General features: G+C 38.5%; 1 protein-coding gene across 1 annotated transcript; it reads left to right on the top strand.

The window, feature by feature from the left end:
- The first annotated feature begins 327 nt into the window (after positions 1-327).
- On the top strand, positions 328-7,630 carry LOC123865468 (odorant receptor 4-like). Its single transcript, XM_045906515.1, has 7 exons — positions 328-979; positions 4,093-4,270; positions 4,525-4,621; positions 5,430-5,534; positions 6,975-7,063; positions 7,182-7,248; positions 7,562-7,630. Exons 1-7 carry the CDS (start codon positions 388-390, stop codon positions 7,613-7,615), a joined length of 1,182 nt encoding a protein of 393 aa, XP_045762471.1. The 5' UTR covers positions 328-387; the 3' UTR covers positions 7,616-7,630.
- The last annotated feature ends 11,756 nt before the right edge of the window (positions 7,631-19,386 follow it).

Genomic DNA, 19,386 nt, shown 5'->3' with positions numbered 1-19,386 from the left:
TTGCTTAATATTCAAATGAAATTGGAACTACGATTGTATGGAGTAAGTGACAGAGAGAGCCCTGTCAATGACGTGTGGCACGTTTGCAAAGCTAAAGCCTTGAGTAAAGCTCCTTTTAATTATAATTATGCCAATCATTCCGACTACTGACAGCTAAGAGAATTTGGAAGCAAAAATGCATCACAGTTGAAAAGGAATATAAAACACATAGGTATTTTATTATTCCTTTTTGTCACTGGAACCTAGTAATTAATTCTGTAGATGCATCGTCAACTATAAAATGGCGTAAAACCGGTATTTTTTTATTAGCTCTCTAGAGTTCCAATAGACCGTAGTGTTTTACTGACATAAAATCTGATATTTTAATATTTCGTTTCATAAAACAAAATGAAGTTAAATTCGAAAGATGAATTCGATGATTCTATAGAATTAACTAAAATAGCTTTCATGACAGCAGGCTTTGAACTAGGAGAGACTAAATATTATTTTATAAAATGGTTATATTATTTTAATGTATTATGGCTTTATATTGATGTTTTTGGAGAGTTCTCTTGGCTGGCGGAAGGTGTAAGGATGGGTAAAGGTTTGGATGAACTGTCGATGAATACACCATGTTTCGCCATGTGTTTATTGGCAACTGCAAAGATATTACCGTTTTTTTTCAATGAGCAAATTTTTAAAAAAGCTGTACAAACGCTTAGATCTATTCATCCGGATGAAGGTGAATCGGAAGACGTCGATAGAAAAATAGTTATAGAGTCACAGAAGATTTTGAAGTTGGTAAACAAATTTTTCTTCGTTGCTACCATGGGGGCTATCGTTTTGTTTTGTTGTGAACCCATTACGTTGATGGGTTACGAATATTATAACACGGGGGATGTAAAGCTGAAGTTCCCTTTCCTGGTCCAATATGTTCTCTTCGATGCGTACGCTAATATTACGATATGGATTTTCATGTATGTACATCAGATTTGGTCTAGTAAGTATAAATCTATATTTTTTTTTCGATCAAAAAGTTTCTAGAGTCTGGCTAATGAAATATGAGTCTGAAATCGCCCGGCAAAAAAAATCGGAGGGCATCCACAAACTTATAGTGAAAAAAATTGAATAACTTAATTTGATACTTGCAATTATTTAATTTTTTAAATGTTGCATTATAGATTAGAAATCTTTTCACACATCGGATATGTGTGAAAAGATGTTTCACAAACTTCTACGATTTTAAAAACTCATCAAGGGATTGGGGGTTCGATTCCCAGACACTTTGACGTCCCTAATGATATATCTTCCAGTTTCATTATCAAAGGAAACATTTTTTGTGTTAAAATCAGAAATCATAACCAATGATATAATATCGTATCGCTTACAATCGTAATATAATACCTAAAAGCTATGTATGTGCTAATAAGAGCCATGGTTTTAGAAAACATAATTAGTATTAATATCTTTTACGAATTTAAACCAAGTATCAAATTAAATTGTCATACTTAAATAAGAAATGGATGACGTCAATCGACGTTTTAGGGTTGCCCACTAAAAAGTTTGGAAAAAAGCCGAGGGTCATCTTTCATTAGTCAAACTCTAACTCCTAATTTCTATAGGTACCCAATTTCGTATTGGAAAATAATGATGTTCCGGCATAAGTCGGCAAACCACATAACGGTGAATCGTTTTGTCCGTTTTGCTCTTTCAATTTAAATCAAAAGTGATTAGCATCTTCTAGATCTGTAGAAGTGTAGTTCGCAGTTGACTTCCTCTCGGTCCAACATAACTTAGATACATACCTAGAACCAGAACCTAGGTTCAGGTGACATTTCTGAATATCTTTGCTTAGACCACGCTTAGACGGTAGAAATAGCACAGCGAAATTTGCCTCATCACGTAATTTGCCTCAGGTTGAGGCAGCGTCTCCTTTTGAGCTGCCACGGTCCACGGCTACCTCTACTGTATTCTTTCATATACCTAGGTACAAGTTAGCCCTTGACTGAAATCTCACCTGGTGAAAAGTGATGATGCAGTCTAAGATGGAAGTGGGCTAACATAGGTGTATGGCAGTTTTTATAAAACACATACCCCTTTGGTTTCTACACGGCATCGTAACAGAACGGTAAATCGCTTGGCGGCACAGCTTTGCCGGTAAGGTGGTAACTAGTCACGGCCGAAGCCTCCCACCAGACCAGACCAGAAAATATAAAATTCCAAATCGCTGCCGGGAATCGAATCCGGACCTCCCTCTAATAAGCCTACAGCGCTTACCACTGCCTCAGGGAGGTCGTCAAAGCTAATGAGGTTATGGTAGGTACTTTCACAAATCTATTAGCCTTGAATAAAACTCCTTTTAACAGGGCTCTCTCCGTCACTCGCTTCATACAATCGTAGTTCCAATTTCATTTGAATATTAAGCAACCAAAGTCCATGAAATTTTGCAGACATATTCTAGAAACTAATATCTGTGTCTGTGGTGTTTTAGATTTTTCTAAAAATATGTAGTTTTAAAATTACAGGGGCTCAAAGATTTGTATGTAAATTTTTAAGACCGCGTAACTTTGAAACCGAATATTTTAACAGAAATCTGGGAAACCACAGACATAGATATTAGTTTCTAGAATATGTCTGCAAAACTTAATGGACTTTTTCAAATGAAATTGGAACTACGTTTGTATGAAGTGAGTGACGGAGAGACCCCTCTTAAGTATACCAAACATTTTGAGCTTATTGAGAATTTTAAAGTTCAAAAGGAATATAAAACACACATTTCATTATTCCTTTTCGTCACTGGAACCTAGTAATTAATTCTGTTTGTATCGTCAACTTTAAAATAACGTAAAACTGGTATTTTCACATTAGCTCTCTAGAGTTCCAAAAGACCGTTAACATTTTACTGACATACAATCTAAAATCTGATATTTTATTTCGTTTCTTAAAACAAAATGAAGTTAAATTCGAAAGATGAATTCGATGATTCTATAGAATTAACTAAAAAAGCTTTCATGATATCAGGCTTTGAACTAGGAGAGACTAAATATTATTTTATGAAATGGTTATATTATTTTAATGTATTATGGCTTTTTACTGATGTTTTTGGGGAGTTCTCTTGGCTGGCGGAGGGTATGGGGATGGGTAAAGGTTTGGATGAGCTGTCGATGGTTGCACCATGTTTTACCATTTGTTTATTGGGAACTGCAAAGATATTGCCATTTTTTCTCAACAAGCAAACTTTTCAAAAAGCTGTTCAAAAACTTAGATCTATTCAACCGGATGAAGAAGAATCGGAAGATGTCGTTAGAAAAATCGTCATAGTGACACAGAAAATTTTGAAATTGGTAATCACATGTTTCTTCTTTGCTGCCCTGGTGGTAGTCGTTATGTTTTGTTGTGAACCTTTCATATGGATGAGTTTCGAATATTATAACACGGGAAATGTGAAGCTGTTGTTGCCTTTCCTGATCAAATATTTCTTCGACGCGTACGCTAATACTACGATATGGAGTTTAGTGTATGTACATCAAGTTTGGTCTAGTAAGTATAGATCTTTCTTCTTTCCATCAAAAAGTTTCTAATTTCTATACCCCCTTTCGTATTGGATAATTAAAAATAAAATGACGAATCGTTTTATCTGTTTTCTCTGATCATTTTTGTAATTAGGATATATTGTGGTCTTAGAATTTTAGAATTTTTAAATCAAAAGGGATTAGGATCTTCTTGATCTAGAAATGTAGTTGGTAGTTGACTTCCTAGCCCAGCATTAGTATACCAGGCCCTAGGCTCATTGTAAGTCTTCGCTTAGACACCTACGCTTATACAGGCTGTAACTAGAAGACTAGCAAAGATTTTGCTGAATTATTATACCTACTATCTAAACACAATCCAATACCAATAACCATGATGAATAAATTGCCTTATTTTGTAGTTTTAGTGATTTAGTATTTTTCAAACCCGCAATGCTTAGCGTGCAAAATTCGAGCCCTACAACAAATACCTACTCTAAGGTTTAGAGTATTTGTTAAATACTCTAAACAAATACTCTAAACTTTAGAGTACATATTTTGTTATAGGCGTGTTCCAGATATTAAACTTTGTCTTGTTTTTCAGCTGTGATCGTGTGTGTTTTTTTATTCGCCGCAGACACGTTGTTTTACGCTTTTTGCATGTTTCTGAGGATGCACTTCCGGATCCTTGGCCGCCAGCTCGAGAACGTCGTAAGTCCCTCGCCGGAAGAAACAAGGAAGAATATGCGGAAATGTGTTCAAAAACATCAGGAGTTGATCGAGTTAGTTGTTCAACTTGCTCCTTTTTGTAGTAAAGTAGTAACCTTATAGTTTCGTTATGTCCATTTGTCTGCGGCTTAGCTCAAAGACTATTAGTACTAGAAAGCTGTAACTTGGCATGGGTAGGCATACAAAGACGCAAGGTCTGGATGCCCTCACCGACTCGTCTATTTCATTATAATATGTTCGCTTTTTCATATGTTCACTACTTTACTCTATATACCTACATAGATGTATGCTGGTACATTACTTTCAGATTGGTGAATCTTCTGGAGATTTTGTATTCAAAATCAACGCTATTCAATATAATCAGCGGTTCTATTTTGTTATGCTTTGACGGATTTACCATTATGGTAAGTGTCCAAGCACCTATATAGCTACCTGAGTTTTGTAGGTACCTACTTACCTAGTTTATTAAGTATATTATGTAGTTTATCCTCTTTGATCTTTACTTACCAAAAAATATCAGAAAGATTGGGCTTTTACTAGATTTTGTCACATGAAAGAGCCTTACAGTTGATGTCAATCTCAGATGATCTCAGTTTCTACAAGTGAACCTATTTTGATCTTCAAATCCAATCCAATCCATCAGATTGTATGCGTCTACCGCTGGACATAGGCGTTTTCAAGAGCACGACCAAATACGGTTCTCCGCCTTCCTCTTGGAGTTGTGGGGCGAGGATGTCTTTTTAAGAACCCGTCATCCCATCTCACGGAATCCACGGCTGACCGGAGGGCTGGCAGTTACCTCGGTCAGCACATTGTTTAGTCTGTCCCGGCTGGCTATTCAACGAAGTAACCCAGCCAGCGATCGAGGAACTTTGCCTTACAGTGGTTTAAATGATATTTTTGACGTGACAACGTCTTATAATTCGATAGAGCCGGCTGCACGCACGAAAAAACATGACTCATGCGGCGTTACCTCGCTCTGAGGCGTTCCATGTAAGGCTTGAAGTGCAAGCGAGAGCGCGGAACGAGCGACAAAGAAGCACAATCGGCCTTTGTTGTCACGTTCAACTATATCGTCAGTAAACCGACTTTACAGACAACCAATTTTTCATTAGTACCTAACTGTTATTTTTATCGATTTCCTTTAATTTATAATAAATACTTACTACAGTTTTATATTATTAGATATTTTAGTTGATGGTTTATGGACAGGTGGTACAAAAGACAGGCACAATGCTCAAGTTCGCTTCGTTCCTGCTAATGAGTCTTACGCAAGTATTCCTGCTTTGTTGCTTCGGCGACCTGCTAATGTCATCAGTAAGTAATGGAAATTGCATTCAATCAAGATTTTTGGTCATTTTTATTAATGGTATTGTAAAATATATTTTTTATAAGTTATAGGTACTTATAGTTACTTATATAATAGGTATTATTACTGGATGCCGTGCTAGAGGCAGGGTAGCAAACCAAAAGTCAAAATCAATTAAACTGTGATGAATCGTGAAAATTTGCAGACAGAGACAGATAGACCGACAACAGATAGACGAACAATTTCGCATTTACTTATATAAATTACCATGGATCATAGTCTATAATATTAGATATGTGTGATTAAAAAAAGATATGGTTATAGTAAGAATGACAGATGAAGATAACGCAACATCTTTGCACGATGAACTTTGTTTCTCCACCCATCAGTTTGAGCTTACTTTAATAATGTCAGAACTTGTATACTTAACAGGGCTCTCTCCGTCACTCGTTTCCACTCGTTTCATACAATCGTAGTTCCAATTTCATTTGAATATTAAGCAACCAAAGTCCATGAAATTTTGCAGACATATTCTAGAAACTAATATCTGTGTCTGTGGTGTTTTAGATTTTTCTAAAACACTACATATTATACATATGTAGTTTTAAAATTTTCAAAAGAAAAATAAAACCGACTTCAAAAACGACAAACACTAAAAAGTAAAAAATAACTTTTGTTTAGCTACACGTGTAATGTACCTAGGTATGAAGTCGAGCGAGCATATTAAAACAAAATTAGAAATCCAAGAGTGAAGCTCGCCCGACTTCATACCTAGGTACATTACACGTGTAGCTAAACAAAAGTTATTTTTTACTTTTTAGTGTTTGTCGTTTTTGAAGTCGGTTTTATTTTTCTTTTGAAAATTTTTTATTTCACAATTTTTAGTGGCCCCACTGTACTATAATATGCTGTGCCCAGTTAAAACCCTACTGTTTACTAAGCTATTACACTGATCGCGAGCAATTTGCTCCTATCCATTGAGGAGTTCTGTTCTCCATCTCCGAAGATATTCATCAGACCTTCACCAAATTTATATGGGACCACCTGCACAGTATACCCTTTCAAACAAAAAAAAAATTTTCCAAATCGGTCCAGGGGTTTTTGAGTAATCGGGGAACATACATAAAAAATATAAAAAAAAAAAAGATTCCGACGAATTGAGAACCTCCTCCTTTTTTGGAAGTCGGTTAAAAATTACAGGGGCTCAAAAATTTGTATGAAATTTTCAAGACTGCGTAACTTTGAAACCGAATATTTTAACAGAAATCTGGAAAACCACAGACATAGATATTAGTTTCTAGAATATGTCTGCAAAATTTCATGGACTTAGGTTGCTTAATATTCAAATGAAATCGGAACTACGATTGTATGAAACGAGTGGAAACGAGTGACGGAGAGAGCCCTCTTAATACTTATATATAAATTCAATTCATTGTGATATCTTTAAGAGTGTCCAAATAAGTGAAGCAGTCTACAGCTGTAGGTGGTACGATGCTGAACCAGCCATCCGGAGCAGTGTCCTGATCATTTTAATTAGGTAAGTATAAATTCTTTTGATTCATTTGTACCTAATGACTGGATTCTTCAAAATAAAATACTCATTAAAATAATACATTATATTCCATAACTTATTTAATGCTTTTTCTACAAACTAGGTCTCAAAAGCCGTGCAAAGTGACTGCATGCAACTTCGCAGATCTCAATTTGTCTGCATTTACTACGGTCAGTATCTATCATCATCCATTCATCAACCCATCGCTGGCTCAGTACTGAGCACGGGGCTTCTCTCAGAATGAGAAGGCTAGGCTCTACAGTCTACACCTGCTGCAATCACACCTGCTGGCAAGTGATCATGCAGTCTAAGATGGAGCGAGCTTGCCTAGAAGATGCCTATTCACTCTTGGCTTGACTCGCATAAAATGATACGCAGGTACCTACTTAGGTATATAGGTACCTTTATAATAAATTAATTATTATTATTAAAATTTTAAAATTATTTTGAAATTATATTATATTTGAAATTATTTTGTTTCAGATTCTCAGCCGATCGTATTCATGTTTTGCTCTCCTGAAAACGATGTATGGATGAAATTACCTACCTAGATATGCTTACACTAAAATTACTAGATTTCAAATTATTCTAAGGAATTGCTTATAATACCTACCTAGTTTGAATTTCGTTTATGTGTTATACTTTAACTTAAAATTATATTATGCACTTACTTAGACTTTGTCTTTGTCTTTCTTTTTGTCTTTGTGGGAGGCTTTGGCCGTGGCTACTAATTACCACTCTACAAAGCCGTGCTACTAAGCGATTTAAGATGCCCACGCAATTGAACTGAACTGCAACTGAACTGCGCGTCGCGTCAGTTCAGTTGCAGTTCAGTTCAAGTGCGTGGGCACCTTTAGCGTTCCGGTACGATGCCGTGTAGAAACCAAAGGGGTAAAGGGATGGCTACAGTTGCAACCAGTACAATTACTTTCATTTTGATTTTTCAAAATATAGTACATACTAATATCACCTTTGTGATGAAAAGTGTAAAGCTTATAATGGCATGTATTTAGTTATATGTTATGTCAAACTTACGTTAGCTAGGTACTAAAAGTATAATAGGTCGAACAGGTTTTTAACAGTTTTTCCTGGAAATACATGCAATTTTCTTCCTTAATTTAAAAGCATTAAGGTAAAAAGTAGCATGTTATAATAAAATACATCAACGATAGAATATTTAATGTGGAGTGGACGCTGGCTATTTTATTATACTGCGATTGACCAATTTTAAGATAATTAATATTTTCACCTACCTATAAAGAAATGTACCTATAGGAATTATCTTCTGGAAGACACGGATTCCTGTAATTGATTTTTCAAAGATTTTCACAATGAATATTTATCTTAGACCAGAACCCGAATGCGGAATGTTAAAAAGAACTAGATGATGCCCGCAACTTCGTCTACATGGATATAGGTTTTCAAAAATCCCGTGGGAACTCTTTAATTTTTCGGGATAGAAAGTAGTCTTATGTCCCGATTCAGAGTACAGAATTCAAGCTGCTATCGCAGATACAAGATCTATTTGATACAGGGATAGTCCATCTCTGTACCTACCAAATAAAATATGCACTCCCCAAAACTTATTTTATAAAGAATGAGATTTAAGTGCTTTAAAAATCCCGTGGGAACTCTTGATTTTCGGGTACCAAAAGTATCCACGTAGAAGCTATCTCTGTAGCTTTCGTAAAAATCGGTCAAACGGATGGGTCATGAAAAGCTAGCAGACAGACAGGCAGATAGACGCATTTATAACATTAATACCTACTACTTAGTATGGAAGTATGGATATAGATTAAGTATGGACCCAAAATAATAGCAATGATCAAAACCTCACAATCGCACTACAATATCAGGCACGCGCGTCGCGTCCGACCCGTCGTGTATGGAAATTAATACTTTTTCCATACAAGCAGACGACCGTGGCTTCGTCCGTGTTCCGTTATCATAAATAGACCTTCTTGGCACAGTGGTGGGGTCAGTGGCGTGCAGCTCATAGAAACGTAAAAACACTGCTTACCCAAGAAATAGTTACCTAATCGAAATAGCTCAATGCTAAACTGCGACCGATGCGTGCAGTGGCGTGAAGCTCATAGAGGCATAAAAGCACTGCTTACACAAGAAATAGTTACCTTATTGAAATAGCTCAATGCTCATTATCCTTTATGACTTGTAAGTAGGTACTTAACTACTGCATACCCTGGTTTTGAACCCTGTGCACGCCACTGGGTGTGGGGTGTGCATCTTATTAGTAGAGGTATACCGGGTTGAATTTCCAGCTATAGGTAGGTGCGTGTAATATGTGTATTTATGTGCGTGTAATAAAAAGTTTTGCGTCATCATTCCTTATTCGCATGGCTAAGGTTTGGAATACCTACTCTTCCGCGAATTGTGTTTCCTACCAATTAGGTTATCCTACAATCCGGGTATCTTTAAAACAAGAGTGAATACTAGTAGGCATCTTCTAGGTAAACGCGTCCTATCTTAGGCCACATCATTTTCAACAGGTGTGATTGTGGTCAAGCGCTTGCCTCTAATAATGAATGAGAAAAAATTGGCTGGCCTTCGGTCGCGGCTAGTCACCGCCCTACCGGCAGAATCAAGCAATCAGAATCGGCAAAACAAGACACCTAGGACGGCGAAATACCTTGTATAATCGTTGTAATCATCTTGAGAACAGTAGGTATGGAGAACTCTCAGGCATGCAGGTTTCCTCACGATGTTTTCCTTCACCATTAAAGCTTTTACATAAGTGCTTTTGAATCGTCAAAATAATCTACCTACCACTGGTTCGGAGTACCGTTCCTACCGAGAAGAACCAGCAAGAAACTCGGCGGTTGCTTTGCTATGGTATGGTGATAGATATCGGTACTAAATACTAAAACTTACTGCCAATGCGAAAGGTGTCTGTCTGTCTGTCTTTTAAGTACCTTTTGACGTTGGCATTTTAACAGCTTTTGAAGGTACAAGGTAGCTGATCTCTCGGAGATGAACAGACCTACCTAGGTAGGCTACTTTTTGCCCAGGAAAATCAAAAAGTTCCCACGGGATTTTTGAAATAAATCCACGGAACTAAATCGCTCATCACCTAGTAAGTACCTAGGTCCTAGGTAGGTATTATAATACCTAGTTAGGTTTATTATATTGCAAAATACTGGTTACCCATGAACTTTATGTAACTAGGTAGGTAAGAGGTAGGTACAGTAGATAGGTACTTACCTACCTACGTAATATCAAAATAGAATACCTACCTACCTATCAAACAAGTTTCGAAAGATCCATTTGAAATGCATTCTAAACGTGTTCTAAATTCTAAAATATCTGCCATTAGATTTAGGAAAACAAAATCACTGACTCTATTCTCTTTTATTTAAATTTAAAATCCGAATTCCACGTTCGAATTTCGAATGTTCTAAAAAAAGGAAGAATCGAACGGGTTTCCGAACGTTCCTTTTTTGACGTCAATCCTAGTCCAAGACGCTAAAAAAACTATAGATATACCTACTTAACTGTACTTATACTATACAGGGCCGTACGAAACTTACTGTTATCTTGGCATATCCTCTCTAGGCAACGCGTCCATAAAGCAGCCAGTTTATTATCTCTCGAGCTCCGAACAACGGTACCCCGTACTTGATGGACGCGCCTCTCCCCCCTCGCTGCTATTGTTACGAAGTTCTCATAAAGTACCGTATTAGAGGCAGGGAATTATTCCACCTCTGGTTTAAATTTCGAACGCTTTTTACCGCTCAATTATAGAATGTAGCACCTGCAAATTGATACCGAATTATAGTGCGAAAAATTCTTGATTTTTTGATATATAACACACATGACAATATTATACGGGTAAAGAGGAATAAGCGACTCTTGCATAAATTCCTTATCTCTCTGGCGTACATTTTAAATGCGGTGCTTTATAGACGCGCACGCCTATGTAGGACGGTATTGGAGTGTAGGGAGGACGGCGCGGATAAACTCGGTACTTGCTTGGTCTCTGAGCAACCCTTCGTCTTATTCTCCGTCCTTGTCTTGCGCGACGGTCGGCTGCGCTGCTCTACATAAAGCTAGAGCTCCATCGAAATGAGGAATTTATTTATTGCCTAGTTTTTGTTTTTATCATAGTTGAAAGATTTCAGTCGGAATAGAGCTTTTTGGTTTTGTGATGGCTTATATTCTGGGTATATTACAAAGAATAAATCTACCATTCTTACATTTTTGCTTGCTTTTTTAAGTATAAAAATAGCGAGTTAACGACCAGGCAGGTCACTTGATGTTAAGTGATTACCGCCGCCCATGAACATCTGCAGTTAAGGAACCTACAATACGTTGCCGGCATTTACAGAAATTAATTGATTCGTCCCTTGAATGAACACCATGTTGAAGTCCAGGGGGACACCGTCAAAGGTAGTTGGTTTCAAAGTTTTCTTGTGTAAGTTTGTTGTCTGGTGGAAGGCTTTGGCCGTGGCTAGTTACCACCCTACTGGCCAAGCCATACCACCAAGTGATTTGTAATGATAATAACATACCGCCAGGTGAGATTGCAGTCAAGGGCTAACTTGTATCTGAATAATAAAAATCTACCCTCAAATTTTTTTGCTTGGTTTTTTATGAAATAGCGACCACCTATTGGGCCGTTGTACCAGTTCCTTTTTCCTCGCACATGCAAACTGTGGAATCAGCTCCCACTGGTGGGGTTCCCAATAAATTACAACATGGGGTTATTCAAGGGACGGACCAACTTTCTGAAAGGCCAGCAACGCATCGACGGTACCTCTGGTGCTGCAAATGTTCATAGGCGGCGGTAATCAGTTAACACCAGGTGACCCGCCGGCTCGTTTGCTTGCTATTTTTTATTTTAAAAAACCTGTCATAGCTTCGCGTCCGCACTGGCGGCTCGGCTTTAAGCCCGCGTCCCGCGCTGTGCGCGCCTACGTAGTTATAGCGCGAACGTACTTTTGCCCACTTTGAAATACGGCGCCCGACCGGCAGAAAGGCGAAACTGCCAACTGTACTTTATTGTTTTTATATCACATCAAATCAAAACTGTTTCAACTGGGAATGGATTTAATAAAAACTGCTACCCTGCCTTTCAAGTTAGCCCGCTTCCACCTAAGAGTGAACCATCACTTAACACCAGGTGAGATCACAGGCAAGAGTTAAGTTGTAATAGATGAGAAGGTTCGAAATGCGCTGCGATGACAAAACAAGACATGGTTGAAGGTTGGCGAGCTTTTGACTCCATGAAATGACAGCGTCAACAGTTACAAGCATTTGAAATGTGAGCACTCCGATGGATATTTTAAGATCTCTTGGAATCATTTTGTCTTAAATGCTGAGGTGCTGAAAACAACTAACTGTAACTGAAAGCTAATGATGACCATCGCACAGAGAAAGGTTGCATTTTTCGGGCATCTTCAAAGAGGATCGCCCCTTCACTCAGCGACTTTATCGAGGCGTTAGATTGTTACCTTCAAAAATAATTTCATTACAAAAATATACGTTTTGATAAACATTTGATAACATAACATAAACATTACGCAACGGATCTTTTTTTTTAATCTTTATTTTATGCTGGGGCTTAATAAAAATGAAATCTTGGAAATGTCAGTGCGCGCCTTCTCCCCGTAGCGGGTGACGGGCTGTCTAGAAGCGGGCGCTTTTTTACATCGAGAGCCCATCCGAGCAGCGGAAAACAAAAAGACAGGATTTATATTTTTTTATTATTTTATTTATTCCCTTTTATTTCTGTATTTTATTTTCGCTAAATTTTTGCATATCGCCCGCGCCGGCCTCCGCCATTGTTTTTATATCTCCCGCCGTTTTCGCGCCCTTCCGCCATTTTGCGGAACTGTCAACTGTCATTCCAGCGGAATAGAATGGCGCGGTGTGTGGCAAAGGGACTTGATCGAACAGCCTAAACCCTAAACCATAGAGATAGTATAATACGTCCATGGCCTAAACTAAACCATGGAGGTCAATTTTTTTTTTATTCTATGAAAAGGGAAGAGGATAGAAATATTTTTTTTTTCTCTTGTCTGGCTTTACAAAGATTAGCCAATGTCAAGTTTGTAGTTATTTGTAACAAATTAGTTAAACTAGGTATACAAGTATGGCCCCCGTCTGTGCCGGCGCTTGCCGACATACGCACGGCACCCCTTTAGAGCGCTTTCTAGTCAGTTTTAACAAAAAAACACTCCAAAAAAGCAGAGCACGCCCGCCAGCTAACACCAACACAGACGAAGTCCGGATAGGAATATCATCGAACAGCCTGAATTTAGGAGCACAGAATATACTCGTACCTACAATGTGTTTTTTTTAACTGGGACAGCTGTATGGGGAAATCTAAAACCATAAGATACACAGGCAAACTGTCCTTTAGGGACCCTTTAGCTGTAGGCACAAAGGAACTTGATCGAACAGCCTAGTCTAAACTAAACCATGGAGGTCCAATTTTTTTTGTTCTATGAAAAGGTAAAAGGATAGGAATATTATGATCTAACAGCCTGAACTTACGAGCACAGAACATACAATGTGTTTTAGAGTTCCGTACCTCAACAGGAAAAACGGAACCCTTATTTAACGGAACGGATCACTTTGTTGTTTGTCTGTCTGTTTTTGACTGGGATAGCTTAATGGGGATATCCAAAACCATGACATACCTACAGGCAAACTGTTCTTTAGGGACCCTTTAGCGTTAGGCACTGAACTTATGTTGTGAAATTAATTTTGGCTGTCAATTTTTTGGTCAAGCGTGAGTTGTCCATAAAATTGCCAAAATTGTTTTTGTCCCTTTAGGGGTATGCGTCTGTCAAGTCCATCTGATTTTTCGTCCGAGCTATTGGACCACCATTTTGCAGATGAGAACTGTCAACTGTCATTCAAGTGAAAAAGGCGCGGTGTGTGGCGGTGAAAGAGACGAAGGAACTTGATCGTACAGCCCAAAGCGAGCAAGGAGGTCGGATAAAAAATTAAAGAGGTTGCAAGGACCACCTGGGTTACTGTAACTTTAGACTGGTAGCGTTTAATTTTAAAACACACATGAAATACTAGATAGATAGTAGGTACCTACTTAGATATCTACTTCGTGGTAGGTAGGTGCTACTTACAACTTTACAGTTGCTTATAAATTTGTATAGGTACTTATTGGTATATAGGTGGGGACATATCTGACAAAGCCAACTACAGGCCTATCTCACTTGCCGCGGTTGTGGCGAAAGTGCTTGACAGTTTGCTTAACATCCAGCTGGATAAACATATACTCCTACACGACAATCAGTTTGGCTTCAGGCCAGGTTTATCAACAGAGTCGGCCATATTATGTTTAAAGCAAACTGTAAAGTACTATACGGACAGACGAACGCCTATTTATGCGTGTTTTCTGGACCTTAGCAAGGCATTTGACCTGGTAAGTTACGATATCCTATGGCAGAAATTGAAAGACACCGGACTGCCCGAAGAAGTTACTAGGATCTTCAAATATTGGTATCGAAACCAGGTCAATGTCGTGAGATGGTCCGAAACGTATTCGCAGCCATATAGGTTAGAGTGCGGCGTGCGACAGGGGGGCTTAACTTCCCCTAAGCTCTTTAACCTTTATGTCAACGCACTGATAGAGTCGCTTAGCACCACTCATGTTGGTTGCCATATTGACGGAGTATGTCTCAACAACATCAGTTACGCAGATGACATGGTGTTGCTCAGTGCTTCTGTTTGTGGCTTGGCAAAATTGTTAAGCATGTGTGAAAGCTACGCCCGCAGTCACGGGTTAACGTATAATGTAAAAAAAAGCGAATGCATGGTCTTTCAGGCCAAAGGGAAACCAGTGCCCTCAAACGTACCACCCATTAAGTTATACGGTACCCCCTTAAAGAGGGTGTTTCAGTTCAAATACCTAGGGCATGTGGTGTCTTTTGACCTGAAAGACGATGCTGACATAGAGAGAGAACGCAGGGCATTGTCTATTAGAGCGAACACGATCGCTCGCAGGTTTGCTCGTTGTACTATTCCTGTAAAAGTAACGCTCTTTAGAGCTTACTGCACTTCTTTTTACACGAGTAGCCTGTGGGTGGACTACACGCAGAAACAGTACAATGCCCTGCGTGTCCAGTACAATAATGCATTCAGGATGCTATTGGGCCTGCCTCGTTACTGCAGCGCGTCGGGTATGTTCGCGGATGCGCATGTGGATTGCTTTTATACTACCATGCGTAAGCGGTGCACATCCCTGGTGCGCAGGGCACGGGCTAGTTCCAATGCCATCCTGAGGGCATTTGCTGACAGGTTTGATTGTCAGTACCTGAACCATTGTCATATGGTGCACATGCTGACTAATCAAGCCTGTCTTAGATATAGTATTAGGATTAAGTAATTAGATAGGTATAAGATCACTAACATTAGTTTTAAGGTGTGTTATTACTAACAATTATGATCAATTTTATGGTCGAAGTAAAGGATTTTTATTTATTTTATTATTAATATAGCTATCACTATATTATATTCTTGATAATATTTACTTGCGTACAATATATTATTAGCATAGGTAGGTATATTATGTAGGTAGGTAATTACTTACCTGCTTCTTTGACTTAGCGTTTTCCCGCCTAGGTGGAGGTTTTAGGAACATTTGGCTGCCCAGTGCCCACTTTGCCCGGTGTTGAGCATCCGATTCATGCAATCTATTGGTTCTCAAGTCTGCGTTCACAATACCTATCAAGAAAAAGAAATGATTTTTAAATTCAACCCCTGAGGGGGGGAGAAAGGCTTTGAAAGTCGTATAGACCACGCGGACAAAGTCCCGGGCATAAATTAGTTAATTAATATCCAACAAGTAGTTCCTTTTTTATGAAAATCCGAAGGTAGGTACCTATAGATCCCTATTCTTCTTCCTTTACCTATGTAATAGGTATGCAGTGGCGTGCAGCTCATAGAGGTATAAAACATACTGCCTACCCTAGTTGTAATAGATCAATGCTTATTTTCCACTAGCGACCCGCCCCGGCTTCGCACGGGTGGACATTTATTTTTTCTATTTTCCGGGATAAAATATAGCCTATACGGATTCGGAAAAATCCCTCTAAATAATGGTAAAAGAAATTTTGAAATCGGTCCAGTAGTTTTTGAGCCTATTCAATACTGTAAGGTTATTTTTAAAAAATTGATTTGAGTTGTCAAAAATAATATAAAATTATTAATTTATCTAATGCAGGTAGTTTGATAAAATCGATATTTCGCTCATTCGATGTCATACAATCTGTTGCTAGGAGGCCAACAAGATTGAACTTGCATAAATACGGGTGTTTCGAAGGTTTTAGTTTAGTCTCCTTCTGAGTTTAGTTTTAATTTTCGGTATTTGGATTGTGAACTGAATAATTAGATGTTGTGATAGCAATCACGCTCTAATTAAATTACTTATTTTGGCATTCGTTTGTTAAGATTAAAACTCTCGGATAACCTTACACATTGAACTTGTGTTTTTTGTGTTGGTTTTGGAGAGAACATTCCAATAATTCGATAAAAATATTTAAATAATACCTGCTTTTCTGAGTGACGCCAATAATACAAACATACAAAAATACAAAGGTTTCCTCTTTATAATATTAGTATAGATTATGACCTGCCAGAATGTATGCTTACCCTGACTTGCCCTATGCACTCAACCACGCCACTGGTAGCATGTATTATAACCATAATCCCCTTTCGTTTAATAAATAGATGCCCCATTATATACCTCTAACCGGGTACCTACCTAGCTTGATGCAAACACATTGTTTGCATAGCGAATACCGCTTCAGGGCATTGAATGTTACATTTTGTACCTACCTACATCGTGTTTAATTATTATTATTAGTTTACAAGGCAAAACCTGAGGGACGGAAGGTACTCAGGGAATTCGGGTACCTATACCTAGTACCTACTGCTCATTTATTATTTATTCTTTTGTGTAAAATATTGGATGAAAAATCACTAGATATGATAATTTAAATGCTAGATGTGTTTGTTTGTCAAAGACATTTCCAGACTTCCTTTATTTTAGGTAGTAGATAGGTAAGTGTAGGTAGGTATCTAATAGGTATACCTATTTAGTACGCGACAGCTCAAGATGGCAATCAGGGTATGAGGCGGGAGGACGCCCCGCACACCCGCACTTTAATTTCTAAATTTCTGGTCTGGTCTGGTGGGAGGCTTCGGTCGTGGCTAGTTACCACTCTTCTGGCAAAGCCGTGTCAGAGCGTGTCAAACGATTTAGCGTTCCGGTACGATGCCGTGTAGAAACCAAAGGAGTAGGTATTGTGGGTTTAGTGAAAACTGCCATATCCCTTCGAGGTTAGCCCGCTTCCATTTTAGATTGCATCATCACTTACCACCAGGTGAGATTGCAGTCAAGGGCTAACTTGTATCTGAATTTTAAAAAAATGTCAACCACGCTATCCCGCACCGGTCGAGCGCGGGGGTTGTGTGGGCGTGTGGGACGTCCCCGCCCCGATTGCCATCTAGACCAGTCGCGTACTATACTTACCTATCTCTAACGTTTTAACTGCCTCGATAGCTCAACGGTTGAGGAGCGGACTGAATTCCGAAAGGTCAGCGATTCAAACCCCACCCGTTGCACTATTGTCGTACCCACTACTAGCACAAGCTTTACGCTTAATTGGAGGGGAAAGGGGAGTATTAGTCATGATAAGCATGGCTAATATTCTTTTTTTTAACTTTTTTTAATTAGGTATTAGTCTCATGTTAACTGGCTTTGTAAAACTAGTACTCACTACTGGAAAACACCTAAGAAAACCCTCGTAAACTCATATTATACCTACAGGTGTGAATCAGCGATCGGCGTCAATACACCGCGATACGAGTCACGGCATCGCCCTGCGGCCCTAACTATAATTACACCAAATTGCGACTATCACACAAAATCAACTGCATAATCGCCGCTTCAGAGCTATTGGGACCAGTGTACGGTGAAACACCGAATTCTAAACTATAATACAGTACTTAACAGGGCTCTCTCCGTCACTCGTTTCATACAATCGTAGTTCAAATTTCATTTGAATACTAAGCAACCACAGTCCATGAAATTTTGCAGACATAATTATTATTCTAGAAACTAATATCTGTGCTTGTGGTGTTTTAGATTTTTCTAAAAATATTTAATTTTAAAATTGTACCTATGTGAATTTTTAAGACCGCGTAACTTTGAAATCGAATATTTTAACGGAAATCTGGAAAACCACAGGCATATAGGTATTACTTTCTAGAATATGTCTGCAAAATTTCATGGACTTTGGTTGCATAATATTCAAATGAAATTGGAACTACGTTTGTATTTAGCGAGTGACGGAGAGACCCCTTTTAAGTGTCATAAATACGCGAAATTGTTGGTTTGTCCTTCAATCACGTCACGTCACGAGCAACACAATATGGATCGACGATTACGTTTATTTTCGCATGTATTAAAGAGTGCCATAGGCTAGTGTCACCTGGAGGCACACACACAGGCTACTTTTATCCCGAAAAATGAAAGAGTTCCCACGGGATTTTTAAATACTAAGTAGGTACCTAAATGATAAATCTATGTGGACGAAGTCGCGGATAATTATCAGCTAGTCGTAAATAAAAACCGGTCAAGTGCGAGTTGGACTCGCACACGAAGGGTTCCGTACCATCGTACAAGCATCGTAAAATAGCACTTTTACATTTTTTTTGTGATGTACCTAAGTAAGTAGGTAGCTTCTTAACCACAAATTCACGGTTTCTTATATTATCCTTTACTTATGCTGGATATCGCTAGGTAAGTTCCTTTCATAATATTTCTAGATTAACGGGAAGGTACCCTATACGTTTTGATACGGGTTCTTTTCTTCCTTTTTAAGCACGTAACCCTAAAAAACGGTTTCGCTGTGTGAACATTGAACACGGCTCTCTGTACACTGGTCGTGAAGTGGCGTGCTAAGATCGCGCGATAAGGACATATTATAAATTGCCGTCCGTCTGTCTGTCTGTCACGGAGCACGCGATGCAAAAAACTTTGTTGAGGGGAACACCCAGACGCATGAAATCATTCGCATTTCTTATTTGGATACGGTATTACTAATAACTTGCCAAATATTCTCCTAGATAATTATTGTCTCGTCAGGCTGTGGGGCTCATGTACCTACAACTTTTTCTGTAGGCTTCCAATTCAAGAGATCTGGGTTTAATCCCGGCCACGCACCTCCATAATTTTTCGGATTTATTGTATTTAAGCGATACTTGCTTTAACGGTGAATGAAAACATGGTGAGGAAACTTACCTGCATGCCTAAATAGTTC

Source organism: Maniola jurtina, chromosome 5, assembly GCF_905333055.1.
Source record: "Maniola jurtina chromosome 5, ilManJurt1.1, whole genome shotgun sequence".
Classification (NCBI taxonomy): Eukaryota; Metazoa; Arthropoda; class Insecta; order Lepidoptera; family Nymphalidae; genus Maniola; species Maniola jurtina.
This window is presented reverse-complemented; position numbering and strand designations above follow the sequence as displayed.

Coding starts and splice junctions, on each gene's coding strand:
- LOC123865468 (XM_045906515.1), top strand. CDS start 388: ATGAAGTTAAATTCGAAAGATGAATTCGATGATTCTATAGAATTAACT. Junction 4,271..4,524: donor AAACATCAGGAGTTGATCGA/GTTAGTTGTTCA, acceptor CATTACTTTCAG/ATTGGTGAATCTTCTGGAGA. Junction 7,249..7,561: donor ATTTGTCTGCATTTACTACG/GTCAGTATCTAT, acceptor ATTTTGTTTCAG/ATTCTCAGCCGATCGTATTC.